At 51.0% G+C, this 23,692-nt stretch overlaps 1 protein-coding gene across 1 annotated transcript in view; it reads left to right on the forward strand.

Annotated features, from left to right (window-relative positions):
* The first annotated feature begins 229 nt into the window (after positions 1-229).
* The window catches only part of LOC128848299 (butyrophilin subfamily 1 member A1-like), a 36,044-nt gene continuing 12,581 nt past the window's right edge, over positions 230-23,692 (forward strand). Inside the window, exons 1-10 of the mRNA XM_054048211.1 lie at positions 230-335; positions 2,446-2,793; positions 7,047-7,328; positions 14,301-14,417; positions 16,450-16,482; positions 17,365-17,397; positions 17,480-17,512; positions 22,182-22,202; positions 23,392-23,397; positions 23,494-23,520. Coding sequence (XP_053904186.1) covers positions 230-335; positions 2,446-2,793; positions 7,047-7,328; positions 14,301-14,417; positions 16,450-16,482; positions 17,365-17,397; positions 17,480-17,512; positions 22,182-22,202; positions 23,392-23,397; positions 23,494-23,520 — 1,006 coding nt within the window. The remainder of the gene's footprint in view (positions 336-2,445; positions 2,794-7,046; positions 7,329-14,300; positions 14,418-16,449; positions 16,483-17,364; positions 17,398-17,479; positions 17,513-22,181; positions 22,203-23,391; positions 23,398-23,493; positions 23,521-23,692) is intronic.

The following is a 23,692-nucleotide window of genomic DNA, read 5'->3' on the forward strand; positions in this document are numbered from 1 at the left end:
TTAGAACAGGCACAGCTCCAGGGAGCAAGCGCTAGTGCAGACGGGCTGCCAGCTACTGCTGGGCTTTTAACCTCAGTGATGTTTGACCCTGCTTGGAGCTAGTGCAACTAGAGCTATGGGGAGAATCCCTTCCCAACTCCATGCACTGCACAGCAGGGTGGGCTAACCCTTGTGCCAGTCACTGCACGTCTGATTTTGTTTGTTTCTTCTGTGCCCAGACCCAGCTACGATGTTGGGGAAGGTTCCCTCGTTCTCCCGCGGCTCCACAGTGTGCTCCACTCTGCCTGGCTACGTCGCTCTCTGCCTCACTCTACAGGTTCACAGGCTGGTGTCAGGTAGGAGCTCCGGCCTCTTCGCTGGGTTTGCTGCCGTTCTCACACAGAGCTCTGCTGCCCTGCAACTCCTCGCACATACCGAGAGAAATGACCATGTCACCCCTTCTAGGGTCACCCAGGCAGCTCAGGACACACCCAGAATATCCCTCCTCCTAACGCTGTCTGCTGGACTCCTGCCAGCCAAACCCCTGGGTGAAAACTCCCATTGACTTCAGTGGGGCCTGGATTTCTCCCTTGGATTTGGTGTTTCTACTTCCCTTATGGTCCTTGCTTTAATTTAGCACCAGCCTCCTCTCTGCCTCTTCCTGTTAGTGTGAGAGTGCCTCGACATGCTCCTCCTGCCACCTGGCACATTCACTGACATTGACGCAGAGTGAGAGTGAAGGGGCTGTTAAAGGGGATGAAGGGTTGTAAAATGTGACAAATGTGGGGCTATTTCTGGGCAGTAGCTCAGTGTAGAACAGGGTCGTTAGCTCCTGTTCAGAGCAGCTCCCCTAAAAACAAGTTTCCCCTTAGCAAGGAGAAGGCGTTGGACTCTGTGCTACAGTTGTCATATGCCCTGATCCCCGAGTGATGTGCCTTATCTGCACAGGCAGAGTGCGGGTCTGTGTGTGGTGGGTGTATTGGATCATCTCTCAAAGAGGGCAGAGTTAAGGTTGCTTTGGCCTGTACCTTAACTTTGCATTTGCAGGTGTTCAGAGCCCTGAGTTTTGCTGAACTGTTTTCTGGAAGGACCTGAGATACCTCTGGGAACCTTAACTCTGCACAGGCAAAGATTTTTGTCAGAATCTTTCCTAGTTTCTTGAACAGAAAGATGACTCCTTGTAGTAGACATTAATTGTCATTTAGGCAGTTGTAGTTCTCACTTAGATTTGCAGTTGATACATGGCTGTGGCTAGATCATAACACAAATCCCGAGTTTTTATATAGTGCTTTTCATCAGTAGAGCTCAAGGAACTTTATTCATTATCCCCATTTTACAGATGGGGAAACTGAGGCACAGAGCAGTGAAGAGACTTGCCCAGATCACCGAGCAGGCCACTGGCAGAGCCAGGAATAGTCCCAGTCCAGTGATCTCTCCACTAGGCCACATGGTTGCTATGTCATTCCTCAGCACTCCTCCCCTTGCCTGTACATTTTGCTACAGTGCAATGGGGATAATGGTTGTGCTTTGAAGGGTTTACAGTGTGTAGTTGCTAACAGAGCTGGTGCTAGAAATTTGAGACAGTCCATGTCCCAGCATCTCGACAGTTCCCTGGTGTTTACAGTGACTGTAAGTGTGAGAGAAAACTGCTGAGTCTGACTCCTTCTCCATCCTCTGCCTCACCATCCCTCACAACATGTAGCCCCCCCATCCCCTCCACCATCTCAGCTCTCCCTCCCCTTCCCTCACCATGAAGCCCTTAGTTAGCACTGTCGAAACCTTTAATATGTAAGATGTTGTTCCTTGGTGTCTCCAGATGGGGTAGACATACCTGCACTAGCTCTGATCAAGCTGTCGTGCTATAAATGGGAGAGTAGACACAGTAGCATGAGAAGCCTCCCTGAATATGTACCTAGGGTCCTGGGCAGGATCATACCTGGGCAGATAGCCCATCCCCCCGCTCACACCACCACAACTACGCTTTCTCATGCTAGCTCACTCAAAGCTAGTGGGTGCATGTCTCCCCACACTGGAAATTACACCTCCAGCTCAAAGAGTAGATGTCCCCTCAGTATTACCAGCTCACAGAACTTTATCACAAGTCTCATGCTATCTGATGGGTTTCTTAAAGCCACAGCTCCCGGAGGCCTGTGATTAGCTGAGAATCTCAGCTTTCATTTTGTTTTAAAGTACGTTTCGGTCCATCTTGGTGCAGATAAATACTTGAAAATGTGACCCAAGTCATCTTTAAAGGTTCAGAAATCAGAAGGCAGAGACCAATTTTATGATTTTTAAAAAATCTCTTTATTTTTAAGCCAATCTCATAATTTGGGCGGGGGAGGGGGAACTTTCTCCTGATCTTTGAACACTTCAAAGTTGGCAATATGCCTCCTGCTGCACTTACATTCCTGTCTGTCTTGGTTCCTCTCCAATTTAATTTTAGTTTTCCCCTGACTCATTTCACAGCACAGTTCACAGTGACAGGACCTGACCGTCCAGTCACTGCCTCCCTAGGTGGGGAGGCCATCCTGCCCTGCCACCTCTCCCCCAGGATGAGCGCTGAGAACATGGAGGTGGGATGGTTACGATCCCAGGACTCTGCAGTCGTGCTCCTGTACCGTGATGGGCAGGATCAGTATGGAGAGCAGATGCCAGAATATCAAGGCAGAACTGAGCTCTTGAAAGATGACATCATCGATGGGAAAGTTTCTCTGAGAATACACGATGTCCAACCCTCCGACGATGGGCAGTACAGTTGTTATTTTCAGTCCAGTGTCTCTTATGAAGAAGCTTTAATGGAACTGCAGGTGGCAGGTCAGTGACTTGTGGTACTTTGATGTCTTCAACAGGGTAATAAATGGAGTCAGAGGGGTCACTGTGAGATGCCACCTGATGTGTCTCATTATAGTGGGGCAGGAGCTCTGCTCTGTTAAGGTTTATTCTAGCTCACTGTTTAACAACTTTATTTTCTAAGGGCTCTAAAATCCAGAAACATACTCAGATTGTTTTGAAATTTGCGTTGACACATTGGATTCTGGGGCAGGGCTAGTGGGCTAAGACTGAGTTCATTAGAGCAAGGAATTAATGAGATACACAAACACCCCTAAAAAGTCAGGTGATGTCGGCATGTTGTGGTTATTACAACTTTTTTGTGCACACCTGGTACCAGACAATAGCTGATCCTCCCCATGCTGATGTCACCAGCTGGGATTGATCTCGGCTTGTGTCTGGCGCCCACAGGGTAACAGTGGTTGATACAGAGTCCTGTAGCCCAGCGCCTGGTATAAGAATGGGAGAATTGAGGAATTCTCCCTGCTCCCCAGGACAGGGGAAGGCAGGAGGCCTGACCCTGAAGATGCCAGAGAGACCAGCAAGGGCACATGTGTAGCTAGGTCTGTAACCAGGACATGAGGTTTAGGTCAGGTGCAGCGAACACCAGGCTGCTGGCAATCCCCGTGGCAATCCCTCTGTGCACTTCTGCTGACACAGCCTACAGACCTCAGCACTGAAATGAGACACATATGAGATCCCTCAAGGTACATGCACCTCTCCTCATATCGCAGTGACAGCTCAACCAGCCTGCTTGTATTAATCCCTCCCCCAGGCACTACAGTGACTCCGAACACAGTCTCCGTCGTGCCTGTGTGTTGTGGAACCACCCTCACTGAACCGTTCCCAGCGCTTATTGCCAGCCCAGGAGGCAGAGTCCAGGTGGCAGGGCTGGGGTGGTGTGTGCCATTACTTTTATCTCTTGGGTTTCAGGAGTTTAAGTTTAGCCGCTCTCTGCATTTTGGAAATGCACCAGGCCCTGCTCACCAGGCCCAGTTTGTCCTTCTCAGGGGAGTCCTACCTGGCACAGTGCTCCTCCTGGCTCCCATCCTGTGGCATCCCCAGTCTGCTGCTCTGTACTTCCTGGGCTTTTGGCAAGTGTTCGGCTACTGTCATTGTGTGAGGGCCTCTCGTTGTAGCCCTTTTGTCCAGATCTACAGACACACTCACCCTGTCCCTCCCTCTCTCCACTCTCCTCCCCTGGAACACCCAGCACTTCCTTTGCCCCAGCACAGGTTTGAAGGGGCCGTGCTCTCTAAACCCCAAGGGGGTCACAAATATGTTTCTAATTAGCTTTGTAAGTGAAAGTAGTGGAAGAGTTTGGCCTCCCTGCCCATCAGTTGAGCAGTGCACAGCTCCTTCCATTGGTTCTTCTGATTCAACCCTTTGTCCCTGCTGCACAGTGTGCGTTGAGAGGCATTGGCTGTGTTCATAAAAGGGAGAACCAGCCCCTTATTCCCGCTCAGGAAACTGCAGAATTATGTAGCGGCTCCCCACGATTGGTAGAGAATATGAAGAACATGCACATATGCTAGAACAGTAATAAACAAGAGGCAGGGTTGCCTGGTGGATAGCGCAGTGCACTGAGTGTCAAGGGACGGCGGTTCTAGTCCTACCTTTGCTACTGAGCTGTGTGTGAACTTCGGCAAGTCTCTGTTTCTCTGTTTCCTCTCTCACCCTTTGTCTGTGTTGCCCGTTTAGACTGTAAACTCCGCAGGGCACAGACTGTCTCCTACAATGTGTGTACAGCCATGGGCAGTGGGTATAAGAGACAGGGAAAAGCAATGCCAGATGTGGCCCCACCCACACTCAATCCCCAGCCCTCCCCTCCCCCGCTTCAGCGCAGCTCCCTCCAGTCTTGTGAGGCTGGGGAGACTGGGGCCATGGGGCTGTGCATTGCCCACCCTCCCCATGCTCTGAGACCGGGAAGGCTGAGGCCGCATGGCACTCACGCGGGGGGTCTGGGGACCTGCCCCTACAGGGCAGGGGGGTTGGCTGCCGTGGGGCCTCCGGCGGAAGGGGCAGGGTTAACCCACTGCCCATGTGTACAGCGCCCAACACACCTGGGCCCCAGTCTCAGTTGGGCCCCTAATCACTATTGTAAGACAAACAATCATAGCCAATAATTCTGATAAACTTTTACTTAAAACCCTTCCAGCCACTCGCTCCATCCACAGCACAATAACTGTTAAATGTGAGTAACCTGAGCTGCCACAACTGGGTATTACACAGAGTCCATTTTGTAACCACAACAAGGTCATTCCCTTCTGTACTGTACACGTAACCCACCAAACTTTCATTGCACAAGCACCCACTATAATTCCATGTTACTCCAGGGAGAGTGAGAGGGTTCAGTCTGGTTGGACAGCAGAACTCCCACTCTTGGATAGCAACACATGAGATAAATATGCACATTTGGACAGTAATGGATGCTCATACCCTGAGTTGCTCCAGTTTAGAATAAAGACACCACAATGGAGTAAAGCTACCCCAAACTGAAACAATCATTAGGTTCATAAAGGGACAATCTGAGGGTTAACTGAGACTCCTCACAAGTCTAGAGACAATCTTATCATTATAACCATTCAGCAAATACTTTACAAACAACACCAACAAAATTAGCATCAAACATACAGATTTCTTCAGTACCAAATGGTTCACAGGCCACAAATCCTGCATTTAAAACTTACACTGCTGATTTGGTATTAATGTCACCACACCTCCATGAGCTGAACCAGCAGCAAGTGCCCAGTTCTTCGAATAGGCTGATATCCATCTCTTTGTGGTTATCTTCTCGCTGCAATCAGTAAAAGCAGATCTGTGAGTATCAGCGCTCAGGGCAGAGATCTTCACCTTTCCTCTGGTGTGGCTGTCGCCCTCTGGGTCTGGCTGAACTAACTGAAGACTTTGGTACCTTTTTTCTTTATATTCAGAGTGGAATTGGCCCCCACCCTTGGAGATGCCCTACTGAGCATACTGCATGAGTTCATTAACTTTCTCCTTTGTTCACCTGTGTTACCTGCACACTCTATGATACCCCACCCTTACCCAATTCCTACGGCTCAGGGCGTACTCTTCTGTGGGTTTGTGGATTCTTTTACCAATGAAAGAGCCTTACACAGTAATATCCTCACCCTCTATTTATTAACAATTACCAACCAGAATACACACGCTAAGCATACAATGCTATGCTCACCAATCCTGATCAGGCAGGTGGACTTTCCCTGTTGGTCAGACAAGGTCAGTCTCGTCTGGATTCTGGTTGCTGCCCATCACGGTCATGCAGAAGACTCATACCAGCTCTGACCTTAGGCTGTGTCTTACAGGCAAATTCTTTCTTCTGCTTGTTGGTGCACACTAGATAGTCTTCTTGCATCAGAACCCCTAGCCCAACATAGACCTAATGATTAGACCTAGGTATCAGTGATTTCAGCTCTACAGCATATAACTAGACTCTTAATTGAGTCTAAATTAGCTCTGTTACACAGTGGAGAAAGAACAGGTGAAAATCATGCTTAGAGCCAGGGCCCAACCCCCCCAGTACAAATAACTGTCCCCAACCTCTCTCAACTCATTGGGCTTTGGAACCTATCTCCCTTGCCTAGCGAATGCTGTTTAGTTGAGGGTGAGCCCCTCAGTCAGAAAATGCCAAGTACAGTTCTGCTGTCCTTGATTCACTCAACCTGCATAACAACTCTTTATTACTCCTGCCCTAATAACAAAGAGACTGGGAATCCCACAGCAGCCAAAGTGACCAAGCATCATGCTAGGCAGGGTGGGTGTGCCCATGCAAATAAGATCAGTCCCAAAAGTCCTTTTCCACAGCTCACCACCAGATGTCAGGGGAGAGCTCATTCTGACTCTGCTTACACATACATATGAACTAATGCAAACCTCTTTATGGACACTTAAATGGGTTTGGAAATGGGTTATATTGATTTAGCTTGAATTAATTCCTTCTTGATTTAAGAGTGTCCACAGAGGAATTTGCACTTGATTAACTAAACCAGTTTAACTAGACTGGAGCAAATTTGTACATATAGAAAAGCCCTATTATAATATTAATTTTACTGTATATCAAATATTAATCTGGCCAGATGAACTGACCAACCACACTCGTGAACTCACATCTAATTATTAGTTTAATAAGAAATGGTTTTTGATAACAGTGTAATAAAGCTTTTGGCTCATTACTAGGCACTGCAGGATTATCACAAGTTCATTTATTTCTTCTGTAGATATGGGCTCTGTTCCTGTCATCTCTGTGGTGGGACATCAGGATGGAGGGATCCGGGTTGTGTGTCGATCATCCGGATGGTACCCACAGCCCGAGGTGCTGTGGAGAGATCTCCAGGGGCAGCTCTTGCCATCAGCCTCTGAAGAAATATCCCCAGCGGCCAATGGCCTGTTTCAAACAGAGATTGTCATTGTTCTAACAGAAGAGTCCAACCAGAAAGTGTCCTGCTGTGTCAGGAACCCCCGACTCAACCAGGAGAGAGAGTCAGTGATTTCCATAGCAGGTCAGTGCCCGTCCATGCCACACATGGATAGACTGAGTTACTGCAGACATGAGTGGAGAGTATTTATCATTCTGTCTCCTATTTATTGGCCTGAGCCTTCAAGGTACAGAGCACATCTTGGAAAGTCCTGAACAACCTCAGTTCTCTTTGGATATGTCTACATTGAAATTAGACACCTGCTGGTGCCCTGTGCCAGCTGACTCAGGCTAATGGGCTAGGACTAAGGGGCTGTTAAATGGCAGTGTATATGTTCAGGCTTGGGCTGGAGAGCGGACTCTAAGACCCTGTGAGGTGGGAGGTTCCCAGAGCTCAGGATTCAATATGAGCCTGAAGGTCTACACTGCAATTAAACAGCCCCTTCGCCCAAGCCCCCTGAACCTGAGTCAATTGGCACGGGCCAGCTGTGGGTGCTAATTGCAGTGTAGACATACCCTTCGACTCCAGTAGGAGCTGAGAGTGTTTAGCACCTTGAAGGCTGAGGCACCATTGGCCAGATTTTCATAACAGCTCAGTACCCAGCAATCATCCTTCTTCTCAGTGTGGGAGGGGGAGGGAATTTTCCTTTGTTCTTGTGCTGTAGTGAAAACTGTGTTGGAATCGCAAGCTGTTACTTTAGGAGTTGTGGGTTTTCAGGTCCTGTTTGAAGACTAGAGGGCTCTGTAGCAAAGTGTGTGAGCAGAATCAGGGCTTGTCTACAGGAACGGTTAGTTTGTGGCAAACTGGGGTGTAAATCTGCCTCACACTAGCCTCCCGCACACTAACTGTCCATGTGGACCCTGCTACATGCACTAACGATTCCATAGTGCGTTTTGATCTGCCCCACTTTGAAACAGGAACAGATCAAAGTGCACCAGGGAACTTTTAGTGCAGTGCAGCAGGGTGCACACAGCCTGTTAGGGCACAACAGGCTAGTGCGAGGTGCATTTACACTCTAGCCTGCTGTGCACTCTCTGTGCCTATAGAAGAGCTGACATAAAGCAAGGTGGGGTGAGTTGTGCCTACTGCCTTAGGGAGCAGCCCCTGTTGTGTATTTGATTGTTGTGGTAATAGAACCTTGTCGTTGCTATGGCAACTGAGTTAGATTATTAGGGGATAGCCCAGCCAGTTTTGACTGGTTTTTGGTTAGTTCAGTGTGTGGCAATAAATGGCTGCTCTTAAGGGTTACAGCTCTCTGTGTCTCCAGTGATTTCTTCCTAAAACTGTTGCCCCCAAGGATACAACAACCCCCCTCTCCTGTTTTAAGGTTTCTTGTGTGTTAAGGTTCTGGACTCTATGGGTACGTCTACACTACGGGATTAATCTGAATTTATATAATTCGAATTTGGGAAACAGATTGTATAAAGTCGAATGTATGCGGCCATACTAAGCACATTAATTTGGCGGTGTGCGTCCATGTTCCGGGGCTAGCGTCGATTTCTGGAGCGTTGCACTGCGGGTAGCTATCCCATAGCTATCCCATAGTTCCTGCAGTCTCCCCCGCCCATTGGAATTCTGGGTTGAGATCCCAGTGCCTGATGGGACAAAAAACATTTTCGCAGGTGGTTCTGGGTACAGCCTCACCCCTCCCTCCCTCCCTGCATGAAAGCAATGGACAGCAGACAACCATTTCACGCCTTTTTTCCTGGGTGAACACTGCAGACTCCATACCACGGCAAGCATGGAGCCCGCTCAGCTCAAGACAGCAGTCATGAACATTGTAAACACCTCGCGCGTTCTCGTGGAGTTTATGCTGAGCCAGGACCAGAAAAACAAGGCGAGGAGGCAGCAGCGGCGGCAGCGCAGCGACAAGCTTGATGCGGATATGGACACGGACACAGAATTCTGTCAAACCACAGGCCCCGGTGCTTTGGAGATCATGTTGTTAATGAGGCAGGTTCTATCCATGGAACGCCGATTCTGGGCAAGGGAAACAAGCACAGACTGGTGGGACCGCATAGTGTTACAGGTGTGGGATGATTCCCAGTGGCTGTGGAACTTTCACATGCATAAGGGCACTTTCATGGAACTTTGTGACTTGCTGTCCCCTGCCCTGAAACGCCAGAATACCAAGATGAGAGCAGCCCTCACAGTTGAGAAGCGAGTAGCGATAGCCCTGTGGAAGCTTGCAACGCCAGACAGCAACCGGTCAGTCGGGAATCAATTTGGAGTGGGCAAATCTACTGTGGGGGCTGCTGTGATGCAAGTAGCCAAAGCAATCACTCAGGTGCTGCTACCAAAGGTAGTGACTCTGGGAAATGTGCAGGTCATAGTGGATGGCTTTGCTGCAATGGGATTCCCTAACTGTGGTGGGGCGATAGATGGAACCCATATCCCTATCTTGGCACCGGAGCACCAGGGTACCCAGTACATAAACCACAAGGGGTACTTTTCAATGGTGCTGCAAGCACTTGTGGATCACAAGGGACGTTTCACCAACATCAACGTGGGCTGGCCGGGAAGGGTTTCTGACGCTCGCGTCTTCAGGAACACTACTCTGTTTAAACTGCTGCAGCAAGGGACTTTCTTTCCGGACCAGAAAATAACCGTTGGGGATGTTGAAATGCCAATAGTTATTCTTGGGGACCCAGCCTACCCCTTAATGCCATGGCTCATGAAGCCATATACAGGCAGCCTGGACAGTAGTCAGGAGCTGTTCAACTACAGGCTGAGCAAGTGCAGAATGGTGGTAGAATGTGCATTTGGCCGTTTAAAAGGTTGCTGGCGATCATTACTGACTTGCTCAGAGCTCAGCCAAACCAATCTCCCCATTGTTATTTCTGCTTGCTGTGTACTCCACAATCTCTGTGAAAGTAAGGGGGAGACCTTTATGGTGGGGTGGGAGGCTGAGGCAAATTGCCTGGGTGCTGATTATGCGCAGCCAGACACCAGGGCGATTAGAAGAGCACACCAGGAAGCGCTGTGCATCAGAGAAGCTTTGAAAACCAGTTTCATGACTGGCCAGGCTACAGTGTGAAATATCTGTTTGTTTCTCCTTCATGAAAACCCGCCCCCTTTATTGACTCATTATCTGTAAGGAACCCACCCTCCCCCTTCCCCCAGCTTGCTTTCAAACCAAATAAAGTCACTATCCTTTAAAAAATCCTTTATTCTATATTAATAGATTATAAAAAGAGGCAGGGAACCCGGGTGGGGTTTGGGAGGAGGATCGTTGGGAAGGAAAAGGCCACTAAAAAAAGGTTAAAAAAATGACAGCCTTGTGCTTGGGCTGTCCACTGGGGTGGAATGGGAAGGTGTACAGAGCCTCCCCCCCCGCATTCTTACACGTCTGGGTGAGGAGGCTATGGAACATGGGGAGAGGGGAGGGGGGTTATACAGGGGCTGTAGCGGCACTCTGTTATCCTGCTGCTGTTCCTGAAGCTCCACCAGACGCCGGAGCATGTCTGTTTGCTCATGTAGCAGCCCCAGCGTTGCATCCTGCCTCCTCTGATCTTCCTGCCGCCACCTCTCATCTCGAGCGTCTCTCCTCTCCTCACGTTGGTCCCTCATGTCCTCACGTTGGTCCCTCCTGTCCTCACGTTCACTGGCTTCTTTCCTATACTTTGAAACCGTGTCCTTCCACTCATTCAGATGAGCTCTGTCACTGCGGGTGGATTCCATGATTTCTGCGAACATCTCGTCTCGCGTCTTCTTTTTCCGACGCCTTATCTGTGATAGCCTTCGGGACGAAGGAGGGAGGCTTGAAGAATTTGCAGCTGCTGCAGGGAGGGAAAAAAGGAGAGAATTTTTTAAAAAGATACATTTTGCAGAACAATGCTTATACTCTTTCACGGTGACCAACACTATTCACATTACATAGCACATGTGATTTCTGTGCAAGGTCGCATTTTACCTCTTAATATTGAGTGCCTGTGGCTTTGCTGCTAGAGATCACAGGTCCGGGCAACAGAATTCGGCTTGCATGTGGCCATGGTAAGCCATTGTCTTTCGGCTTCTGTGCCCTCCTTTCCCACATACCAAGCAAAGCCCATTGAGTGCTGCAGTTTTCCTGTTAACATTCAGCAGCAGCAGAAAACAAACTAACCACCCCCCCCATCCAATTCTCTGGATGATCGCTTTATCCCTCCCTCCCCCATGTGGCTGGTATCAGGGAAGATCCCTGCAGGAACCAAACTAACACCCCCCACCCCGCCATGAATTCTCTGGGATGATTGCTTTACCCTTCCCCCCACCACGTGGCTGGTATCAGGGAAGATCCCTGCTAGCCAAATGTGAAAAGCTCTGGGCCAATTCCTCCGCCCCCCCCCCCCCCCGTGCTTGGCTAACTGCAGGGAAGGATTTCTTTTCAGCCACAGGCAAACAGCCCAGTAGGAACTGCCACTCTGTCCCCTTAATTAAATTCCCGTATTTCAACCAGGTTACCATGAGCGATATCACTCTCCTGAGGATTACACAGCAAGATAAAGAACGGATGTTGCTTGAATGCCAGCAAACACCAGGACCATACGCTGCCAGGCTTTGTCATGCAATGATACCAGATTACTTGCTGCAAGCATGGCGCGGTCAAGTGTCCTACCATGGAGGACGGAATAAGGCTGCACTGCCCAGAAACCTTCTGCAAAGGCTTTTGGAGTATCTCAAGGAGAGCTTCATGGAGATGTCCCTGGAGGATTTCCGTTCCATCCCCAGACACATTAACTAGACTTTTCCAATAGCTGTAATGGCTGCGAATGCATCCCAAGTCCTCAGGGAAAAGTAATCATTAAAAACCCTTGCTTTTAAAACAAGTTTTATATTTTAAAAGGTAAACTCACCTGAGGTCCCTTCCATGGGGTCATGGTCTTGGATACTGGGTAGGGAGGGTACTTCAGTCAGGCTGAGAAAAAGATCCTGGCTGTTGGGGAGAACGGAGTGCTGGGTGCTCTCTGCAAGCTCGTCCTCCTCCTCCTCCTCTTCCCCATCTGCACAATCCTCAGGTGTAGCTGATGAGATTATCCCCACCTCGGAATCCACGGTCAGAGGTGGGGTAATGGTGGCGGCCCCCCCCAGAACTGCATGCAGCTCGTCGTAGAAGCAGCATGTCCGCGGCTCTGACCCGAAGCAACCGTTTGCCTCCTTTGTTTTTTGATAGGCTTGTCTGAGCTCCTTGACTTTCACGCGGCACTGATCTGAGTCCCTATTGTGGCCTCTCTCCATCATGCCCTTGGAAATTTTTTCAAAAGTTTTGGCATTTCGTCTTTTTGAACGAAGTTCTGCTAGCACTGAATCCTCTCCCCATATAGTGATCAGATCCAGTACCTCCCGTACGGTCCATGCTGGTGCTCTTTTTCGATTATCGGCCTGCATGGTTACCTGTGCTGATGAGCTATCTGTGGTCACCTGTGCTCTCCACGCTGGGCAAACAGGAAATGAAATTCAAATGTTCGCGGGGCTTTTCCTGTCTACCTGGCCAGTGCATACGAGTTCAGATTGCTGTCCAGAGCGGTCACAATGGTGCACTGTGGGATAGCTCCCGGAGGCCAATACCATCGAATTGCGGCCACACTAACCCTAATTCGAAATGATAAAATTGATTTTGGCGCTACTCCGCTCGTCGGGGTGGAGTACAGAAATCGATTTAAAGAGCCCTTTATTTCGAATTAAATGGCTTCGTTGTGTGGACAGGTGCAGGGTTAATTCGATTTAATGCTGCTAAATCCGAATTAAAGTCGTAGTGTAGACCAGGCCTAAGACATAAAGTCGTGTTACGCTGCAACCTTCCAGCAGGAGTATTTATGTTTCTGTCTAACTGCTCTCTGTGTATTGTGACCATCACAGTTCTCAGTAGGGATGGGGGAGGGAATTCTCCTTTGTTCTCAGTGAGAGCTGCTGGGTGCTGAGTATTTATGAAAATCTGGCTAATGAAGTCATTTTTCCTAAACAGAAGAAGAGAGGTCTGGATATGGTCTGAGTATTGCTACTTAGAATACATCGGAAAATACAAGCAATAAAAGTTGAGGCCCAAAATTGGCTGAAACAAATTCTTACCTAGGAGCATCTTAATTTTTAGACTAAAAGGTTGCGATTTTATGTATTATTATCTACCAAATAACTTGGTTAATACTGAATGAATATTTCACTGTAATAGTAATGGTAAGAAAGTTGTATTTGTAAAGCACTATTCATCTGAGGTCTCATAGTGCTGCACTGCTGGTTAGTCTATGATATGCCCAGTACTACTTAATTGTTATGTTCACAATACATACAGAGAGAGTTGAAACCACACATAAACACTTTTCCCGAAAGGCTGCAATGTAGCACTGCTTTATTTCTAAGAACCCAGAACTCTAACATGCCACAGCCAAATACAGAAAGAGACAAAGCAGGCTGCTCCCTAAGGCAGCGGGGCAGAATAAACCCCACTTTGCTCTAGGCTGGCTCTTTGCAGACTGACTGCAGAGGAACCAGATGCACACTCCCTAGAGAGCCCTTTAGCCTGCAAGCAGGACCAGGAATCCCCTCAGGATTTCAAGTGTCAGCTTGTAATTTTTACGCAGTTTTCAATATACACCACTAATCACTTAGCAAAGGACCCTCTAGTCAACCATTTCCCCAAGGCCCAGGGAAGACGACTCTGGAGGAATTTTTACTCTGAGTCTATAGGCTCAAGTTATGTTTTTATTAAAATCCTGCATTAACATTCTTCGGGCCAGACTCTCCCATGAAGCTGAACCCCAATCTGCAGCCTTGGGATCACTTAGAGCAACCTAGGGACTTCTTGAGCTTATGCCAGTGGGGGATAGGTGTAGCATAATGGAGCTGCACCCTACCCCCTCCCTATCCCCAACATGCCCCCTCCCATTAATTAACCAAGTTAAGTAACCAGGCTAAAGCTTGGGCTTCCATTGGCTTAATAGTAAAGCACAAAGCAGCCACATCTCCCTGTGTATTTCCCTGTGAGAGTCTTTTAACTAATCACAGTGTCACCACTGTCGCAGCATCCTGCCTTCATTCTGCGCGTGTTTGTTCCCAAGCCAATGGCACTTTCTCTTGCAGAGCTGTTTTTCCCAGGAGGTAATCCCTGGACGGTGGCTCTGGGGTTGATCCTGCCTGTCCTGGCTGTTCTCATGGCCCTGGCCAGTTACTGCTTCTGGAGGCAGCACAGAGCGAAAGGTGATGTAATGAGAGGGGGTGAGGGGAACATGGTGAGAGACAGACAGAGATTTAAAAACCAAACCAAAAGTAAAGAGACAGGGATTAAGGGGCTTTGATTCAGTGTTCGGAGGAGTTTCAGGCAGTGGGAGCTGGGCTGAGGGTGAAGAGGGAGCTGAAGAAATTATGATCATGTTTGAACCAAGAATTGTCAAGTGGTTTCAGCCCTTCAGATCTCACTCCGGGATCCCAAGTGAATGTGTGAGTCTGAACTGTTCCCTGGGGCTCAGTGAGCTGGGCTGACAGCACCAAACATACGGAACAGAAAGCGGCTCTGTTTGAAACACCATGTTGGGCTCAGTGAGCTGGGCTTGGAGCCCCGACATACGGAACTTGGCTGCTGGCAAGAAAAACAGAACGCAAAGTAGAAGAGGGGTTTGCTAGGGTCAGTTCTGCCCCCCAGTCTGTGCTTGTGAGTAGGAGCTGTGGAAGGGCAAAGCAGTGGCTGTGCAAATGGAAAGGTTAGAACTTATCTACACTCAGATTTGCTCTGCCTGAGATCCTGCTACACTACAGAAATAGGGCAATGAACTCTCTATTGCAGTAGAAGTGCTCAGCTGTAGTTTTTTCTCCAGTTGCAAAGGGCAGAACTGCCCTTCAGTGATCTATGTGTTTATAGAGATGCTGGAATTTTCACAGATGCCTAAGGGGTCTGAATGCCCAATTTTTGTTTAAATTAATGGATACTGAGTGTGCAAACCCCCAAGGCAGCTGTGAAAGTCCCACCCAGAGGGTTTTCTCACCTGAAGGACTGTGAAAATTATGTAGAAATGTACCAGTGTTGGAAGAATTGGGAAGGGGAAATCTCTGTTACAATGATTTCCCAGTGGGGATGGAAGCAGGTAATTGAGAGAAGCAGAAAGGAGCTTTGTACTTGTGAAAGCTGGAAATGGATGCTGCACCTTTAGAACTGTCACCTTCAGCACCAGGTGTGGACTGGTTTAGTTAGTGGCTTTAATTAACAGGTACATTATGTGAGTTGAGTGCACGTTTAGGTGACAGGGATATACACATTTTGAGTTGTATGTAAAAGTCATGTATATGCCCAGAGAGAGAGAGAGAGAGAGAGAGAAATCTGTTGGGCTCATTTTAAAGCATTAAACAATAAGAACAATTAACTGTCACTGCCTTGTTCCCTGGGCCTTTTAGAGAATTCTCCACACTAGCTGAACTGGTGAACTGTGGCTAGGATGCTGTAATAACACAAACACACTCAGGACTTGCACAGCTGGTCTGAGATGTTGCTCACACTGGGCACAAGATGGTCTCACTCAGGCTGTTCTCAGCAGTGACTGGCAAACATGACGCTACCTCCATTTCCAGTAGTGTTGGTACCCCAGGGATGACACATCAAGGGGACGAGCTCCCAGTGGGAAAGAGCTGATCTTAGCAGCGACGCCTGTAGGGGCTCATCCACACCCCCCTCCTTGGCTCATGCTGACCTGAGCACCCAGCTAAAGAAAGGTCTCTCCACCCTGTTTTTAGCTGGGACACTCCCCATCTACCCAGGCCCTAGGGGGAGCTGTTCCCATGTATCACTAAGACCAGGGGACAGGCACCTGCCACAGGGTCAGGAGTTGGCCTAGAATGGAGCCAATCAGACCCTGTCCCCTTTCCCAGCCCAGGTCAGTGCCCCATTCCCATCGCTCACTTCCATCCTTCATCCCCACAGTCAGGAGCTGCGGGGGGAGGAGCGGAGAGGAAGCTGGGGCTGTTCAGGGGATGGGCCAGAGGGGAGCAGACAAGGAACTGGACAAAAAAAGAGACCGTCTCCCCCCTCCCACCCCTCTCAATAGCCAGATTAGACAGGAGTGTGACAGGCCCAGGCAGCGGGGATGCTGGCTGCAGGGATGTTGAGACAGATCTGTCTGTGTGTCCTGTTTGTCAGTCTGTCTGCCTCGCTTTCATAGTTACAGCACAATTACATTAATAGCAGGAACTGCGCCTTAAACATGATGGTGAAATCTCACCTCTCAACCTTTTCTCCCTCTAGAAACTCTGCGATCGGATAAGGAGAGCGAGAAAGGTTAGTGTCTGGGCCCATCATATTAGTTGGCAGTAGAGTTATCCCCATAAACACAGCAGGGTGAAATCTTGCCAGCCATAATTAATCATTGGATCAATTGGAACAATTTACTGAGGGTCATGGGCGGCGGGTGGAGCCCCCCTTTGGGGAAGCTAGCCCCAGCTCTGCATCTTTCACCTATGCCCCCCCCATGCAGCCAGAGCCCCGAGACCCTCTGTCCCTTCCCCACACCTGGAGGAGCCCCAAGCACCCCCTCCCTCGGCTGGAGGAGCCCCAGGCCGGCTGAAGCCCCGAGCCTTCCCCTCCCACCTGTCCGGAGCTGCCCTGGGTCAGCTGCAGCTGTGCTGTGCCTCCCCTCCCCAGACCCCAAGCTGCCTGGGGAAACCATCTCTCAGGTCTGGAAGATGCTTTTGCTATGCCCCATGCAGGTTTTGGGGTGGCTGAGGAGGCTATATGTGCTACTCAGCTTCCTGGATCTATCAGTAACCTCCAGTCCAGGGAAATTACTGATGAACCCAGGAAGCTGAATAGCACATACCACCTCACCAGATGCCCCAGAACCTGCATGGGGCCTAATAAATGAAAAACTTCCCCCCAAAACCCTACAAAGAGGGGTCTGGTGGCCGCGGCAGTGCAGGGGAGGCTGAGCCTCTCCTAGCCTATTATACCCACTGCCCATGCCAAGGGTCATGGTGGATTCTCTAGCACTGGCAGTTTGTAATCAAGATTGGGTGTTTTTCTAAATGATCTGCTGTAGGAATTATTGTGGGGAAATCCACTGGCTTGTGTTATGCAGGGGTCAGACTAGGTGATCACAATGGTCCCTTCTGGCCTTGGAATCTGTGAATTGATGAATCACCTCTCACGCTGTTCTCTCTCTAGAAACCCTGCTGTCTGAATGGGAGGGAGAGAAAGGTCAGTATCTGTTACAATATTAAGTCTATCCCCATAAATACGACAGGGGGACGTCTCACCTCTCCCTCTTTTCTCCCTCTAGAGGCTCTGCAATCTGAGATAGAGAGACAGAAAGGTCAGTGTCTGGGATCAATGGGATCCGATTGATTTTAAATGTAACCTTAGATCTGTATTTCCTGAGTTTATAACACTTGGTTTGGGGATAATTACAAGATCCCTGTAATGTGCTTTACCCTTAAATTACAAGTACGTCCTCTCCACTGTAACCCCCACTAATCATAGACTCGTAGGACTGGAAGGGACCTTGAGAGGTCAACTAGGCCAGTCTCCTGCACTCATGGCAGGACTAAGTATTATCTAGACCAGGGTGGGCAAACTTTTTGGCCCTCGGGCCACATTGGGGTGCGAAACTCTATGGAGGGCCAGGTAAGGAAGGCTGTGCCTCCCCAAACAGCCTGGCCCCCACCCTCTAAACACCCCCTCCCACTTTCCACTCTCTGATTGCCCCCCTCAGAAATCCCGACCCATCCAACGCCCCCTGCTCCTTGTCTCCTGACCGCCCCCTCCCAGGACCTCCTGCCCCAACCCTCCTCCCCCCAGGATGCCACCCCCTATCCAATCCCCCCTGCTCCCTGTCCCGTGACTGCTCTCCTGCCCCTATCCACCTCCCCGCCCCCCCACAGACCTCCTGGGACTCCCCACCCTATCAAACTCCCCCTGTTCCCCGACCCCGACCGCCCCGCCCCAGAACCTCCGCTCCATCCAACCGCTCCCTGTCCCCTGACTTCCTCCGGGACCGCCTACCGAACCCCCCCACCGCTCCCTTACCATGCCGCTCAGAGCGGCAGGAGCTCACAGCCCCGCTGCCCATGCGGTGACATGGCTGCGGGGGGCAGTGGGGAGGGAACAGCAGGGGAGGGGCCGGGGGCTAGCCTCCCTGGCCAGGAGCTCAAGGGCTGGGCAGGATGGTCCTGCGGACTGGATGTGACCCGCAGGCCACAGTTTGCCCACCTCTGATCTAGACCATCTCTGGCGGGTGTTCGTCTAACCTGCTCTCATGATAGAGATTCCACAACCTCCCTCAGCTTCTATCTCAGAATCGCATTATGGCCCCGATCTACAAAGAGCCCTAGGCACCTAAACTCCAGCCACAATCCCCGTTTTAGACACTATGATCCACAACCCCCCGCTTGGCTGACACCTACCCCTGTAGGCACCTAAATTCACTCAGGACATAAATCTCTGTGTAAGTTCTCACATTGTCTAAGCTTGTGCCTCTGGGCACGAAGAGTGCACTGCTGCCTCATGCTAGAAGTTTGGGAACCTATCTCCCACCTGTGCCTGTGGCGACGCATAAACTGGGGGGAGGAGGATGTAGCTCACCCGTAGGACCTGATCCAGTAGATGTGCTCAGAGGCCACCCAGAACCGAGGTGAGAGACGGGGAGGAGAAGAACCTTCCTCATGGGCAGTGTGTGAACCACCACTCTGCCCCCTGCCCCTCTCCTCGAGCCCCTGCCCAAGCTCTGAGCTCCCCATCGAGGCCTATGCTCCCACAGTGCCCCCAGCCCCCACGCCTACCAGCAGCTGCCAGAGGGGTGTGCCAGTCACTTTTGTGAGCTGTCCGAGGAAAGCACTGACCTCCTGACTCCCTGCACCCCAACCCCCTGCCCCAGCCCAGAGCCAGCTCCCCGCACCCAAACTCCCTCCCAGAGCCTGCACCCTGCACCCCCTCCTGCACCTCAACCCCAGCACAGAGCCTGCACCCCCTCCCGCACCCAAACTCCCTCTCAGAGCCTGCACCCTGCACCCCCTCCTGCACCCAAATCCCTGCCCCAGCCCAGAGCCCACATCTTCTGCACCCAAACTCCCTCCCAGATCCCGACCCCATACCCCCCCTGCATCCAATCTCCCTCCCAGAACCTGCACCCTACACCTCCTCCTGGACCCCAAGCCCCTGCCCCTGCCAGGTGAAAGTGAGTGAGGGTGGGGGAGAGCAGGTGACAGAGGGAGGGGGGATGGAGTGAGCAGGGGGCAGGGCCTCAGAGAAGGGGCGTGGCAGGGGGCATGGCAATGGTCTTTGGGTTTGCGCCATCAAACAATTGGCAACGCTACCAGATGGGCATGTGGCAGCCCTGGCCATGCTGGAAGAGCGTGCCCAACAGCGCACCCGGCAGCACTGCCCAAATGTTAGGTGGAGCGTGTCCGCGTGGGCGCAGCTTGTGTGTGCGTGGGGGCCTAATCACTGTTCTGCCCCGGGGCCCGGAATTGCTGTTGGCGGCCTGACCACTCCTATCTCCACTAAATCCTCACCTTTCACAGCTCCCTCCTCTCCCAGTTCTCCTCCTGCCTCGCTAATTGCTTTCGGTGTCTGTTCTGTTGGGTGGGTCTCTTCCTGTCTCCCTCTTTCACAGCACATCCCCCAAAGCTCAGTGCTTCTCCCTAGTGGTTCTTATGGACACTCACAGCATCAGATACCACCTCTATGCCAGTGACTCTCAAACTCTTGCTCTGCTAAAAACTGTTTCCGGGCATCCCATCCCACATCTCAGCCTGTCTGACAACTCCTCCTCGTCGATGGCCAGAGAGCAACTTAAGCTCAAAGTTCTTCTGGCCCCCTCACAGCCCACCCCATTTCCTAGTTTCTTCATCTCTTTGGATAACACCATGAGCCCTCCCCGAGGCAGGGGGCTGTGGCTGGTCTCCCTCCCTCCCTGCTTCCCATTCCCCACACTGGGCTGCCCTGAGCTAGGTACCAGGATCTCTGCCCCTTCTGTGGGCCAGGAATTGTGGTCCTGAGCTGGGGTGTGAGGCCTGAGCTGGCTGCAGGGAGCCCAGAGCAGAGTGGGAGGCCTGGGGTCTGGCTTGAGGTGGCTCCTTATGGGAGGGGCCAGGGGGGATTTCCCCTGCCCTTGCTGGGAGAACCACTCCATGATGTAGGCCCAGGTCAGGGTTTAGGGTGCGGGGAGAAAAAAACTATCCTGTATTTTTGAAATACAGTGTTGGCCACCCCAACAACATCTCCATCAGTCCAGTCAATCTAGACATTGTCTCTGACTCAGCCTCTCTCTAGGCCCCCATGTCCTGACCTCACCGCAATCTCCCTGCTCCTGCGTGTATAACATGTCACAGATACAGCCTCTTGTGTCTGTCCCGACAGCCCAGGCTCTTATCCACCTCATCATCTCACACCTCCACTGCTGTGATCTCCTCCTGCCCGGCCTTAATGCCAGCCACTTTGTCCCCTCAGCTCCATCCAAAGCACAGCCGCTAGGCTCAGCCCTTAGCCTCGTCTCTCCTGCCACATCCACCACTTAGTTCCACTGAGGCCCGCTCCAGCACCGCTCCAGCACAAGCTCCTTGTCTTTGCCTTTAGGCCTCTCAACTCAACATTTAGTCCCACCCTGTCTGAGCGATTGGCCAGATCTAGGGGTGGGCCAGCAGGGCCGGTTCCAGGGGTGGGCGCGTGGGGCCGGTTCTAGGGGTGGGCCAGCAGGGTGGGTTCTAGGGGTGGACGTGCAGGGCCGGCTGTAGGGGTGGGTGCGCGGGGTCAGTTCTAGGGGTGGGCGCGTAGGGCCAGTTTTAGGGGTGGTCCAGCAGGGCCGTCATCCTCGACAAGACTTCCAGGGGAAGCTGTACTGCCGCTGGGCTTTTTATTTTATTTTTTCTCCTGTCAGCCTAGGTAGGGTGACCAGATAGTAAGTGTGAAGAATCAGGACACTTTTTTTTGTGGGGGGTGGGGGGGAGGAATAGTTGCATTTATAAGACAAAGCCCTAATATTGGGGTGTCTGGTCACCCGCAGCCTGGGTCACCAGCCTGTCTGCTTCTCCCTTAAACACCTCAGTGTTTTCTCCCACTCCATGTACAGAAAAACATCCCCTCAGTATTTGTAAAGCTGCCCCCTTCTCTCTTCAATCCCTTCTCCAAACCCAGCTGTGCTGTGGCCCCTGGAATCTCTCCTGGCTGGGCACGTGGTCAGCCAGTCCCTGAGTGTGTGTGTACAGGACCTAGCACTATGGGGCCTGGCACACTGTGTGCGTACAGGACCTAGCTCAGAGAAACCCAGCCCTGAGTGTGTGTGTGCAGGACCTAGCACGATCAGGCCTGGCCCTGAGTGTGTGTGTTCAGGTCCTAGCACTGTGGGGCCTGGCACTGTGTATGCATACAGAATGTAGCCCAGTGGGTCCCAGCCCTGAGTGTGTGCATACAGGACCTAACACAGTGGGGCCTGGCCCTGAGTGTGTGTGTACTGGACCTAGCACGATCGGCCCTGGCCCTGAGTGTGTGTGTACAGGACCCAGCTCAGTGGGACCCAGCTCTGAGTGCGACCTCTAGATGCTACTGGAATGCAAATAACAATGTGCAGTGGGGCAGGAGACTGGCCCTGGGCTATGGAGATATGGCCTGGGGTGGGGCATAAAGTTGTGTGTCTGTGCAGAGGACGGGGGATGAAGAGGGGCAGGTGGGTGGGGGGTTGCAGGGAACAGTGTGGCACGGCCAGAGACGAGTAATGACGTGGAGCCAGGAAGCCCTGCTCTCTGGGCCAGGTTTACCTGTCCGGTATCCTAGGTTTATAATGCAGTAGATCTAACAGATGAGGCAGGACAGCTTAATTCCATTTGCCCATGAGAAGCCAGCTCCTGTGCTGTGCTCTGCTTAGTATCTTATGGACAAATCTTCCAAAACACTCGTAACACCAATGAGGGAGACGTCGCTTTTAGCTTGACTGTAGCCCATTAAGTTTTGAGATTCAATATTAACTCCCAATGTCTTTGACTTTCCAGCGGAATACGAGGCAGCGAAAGGTAAGAGCATTTGTACTAGTTTTGATTATTCTTTAAATTGGAAAAGGAACACTCAGAGCTGTGTGTGCAAAGACGTGTTAGTGTAAAAAATTAATGTGCTACTGAGACAGGTAACGTACATGACAAGGGGCAATCCAGATATTATCCAGACATAATGGATGGGAAATGTTTGGTATTGAAATATGAATATTAACAGTTTTATTTTTCACAACATTAACCCTTGGAAATACTCTTAAAAAGCAAACAAACAAACGTCACTTACTGACACCCGAGAGACCCTGTAACGAGAACAACGATTCTTTTATACCACTAGGGCCCAGCCCGGTGAGCTCTCCATGGATGTGCTCCTGCACCCATAGGTCTCCTTGGAGCAGGATTGGGCCCTATTGGCTTACACACACACAGCAGCTGTAGGATCAGGCAGATGGGTCTGATCCCACTGAAGCTGGCAGGTGCTCAGCAGCCCTTGGGGTCACCCAGCATCACCCAGATAGTGGAGACACTTATGAAGGAAGAGTTCTTTGAGCGGCAGGCCCAGGTTCTCTGCTGGGCCAAGACCTGTTTGGGGTGGGGGCAGGGCAGGAGCTGGTTATGGCTCCCTGGTTCTCAGGCAGCCTCAGGGTTTGCTCTAATTTGCTCCAGCTGGCTGTGGTCCCTGAGAATTGGTGATGTGCCCTGCTCTGCTCTACCCCAGCACACCTCCTCCCAGCCCCAACACCCACCCTACACCAGGATGGCGGGGGGTGGGGGTAGTTGACACAGGAGCCAGCTATGCTGCTTTACCCCCGCTGGGCTCTCCCTACGGCAGGGGAATTCTCTGATGTCCAGGGTCTGGTTCCAGCCAGTCTGCACCATCCCTGCACACAGTGACCGGAGTAGGGAAAAGAACTGGGCCCCTTATCACCAATGGCTCCATTCTACCCCCCTGACTCACATGAGTGATCCCCACAGGTGCAGCCCCATTGATTTCTGGGGGGAGGGTTTGCAGGATCAGATGCAATAAAGGAGAAGTCATAACTAGTGATTAGGAGCCCAATCCTGCTGTCCTTACTCAGGCAAAATTCTCACTGAAGACAATGTAATGCGGGGTTAGAACTGGGCACTTTTGTTACTGAGAATCTCTCCTGTTGATTCATTTATGTTCTTTTTTCCTTTTTCTCTCCTCTCATTCCCATGGACCCTCTGGCAGAACTGGGTAAGCTGTTTCTGGTTGTGTGGTTTGTTTTTCACAGTATGTGACCTGCTGAGGCTGCATTTCGTTTGTGTAAATTCTCATTTCTGATTATTTCAGGACTCGCCAGAGCCCGAGGATACGCAGGTAACTAACGCTGATACTCCCGCTGTCACTCTCAGTCCCATTCCCCTGGGATACTCGCTCCCTGCTCAGTCCTCTTACAGCTCTCACAATATCTAAGGGGCCGGGCAAAATGTCATTGTCTGCATGAAACTTTGAGGAGCTTGGTTATTCACACCCCCCTAGGGTACCTGCT

Source organism: Malaclemys terrapin, chromosome 13 (genome assembly GCF_027887155.1).
Source record: "Malaclemys terrapin pileata isolate rMalTer1 chromosome 13, rMalTer1.hap1, whole genome shotgun sequence".
In the NCBI taxonomy this organism is placed as follows: domain Eukaryota; kingdom Metazoa; phylum Chordata; order Testudines; family Emydidae; genus Malaclemys; species Malaclemys terrapin.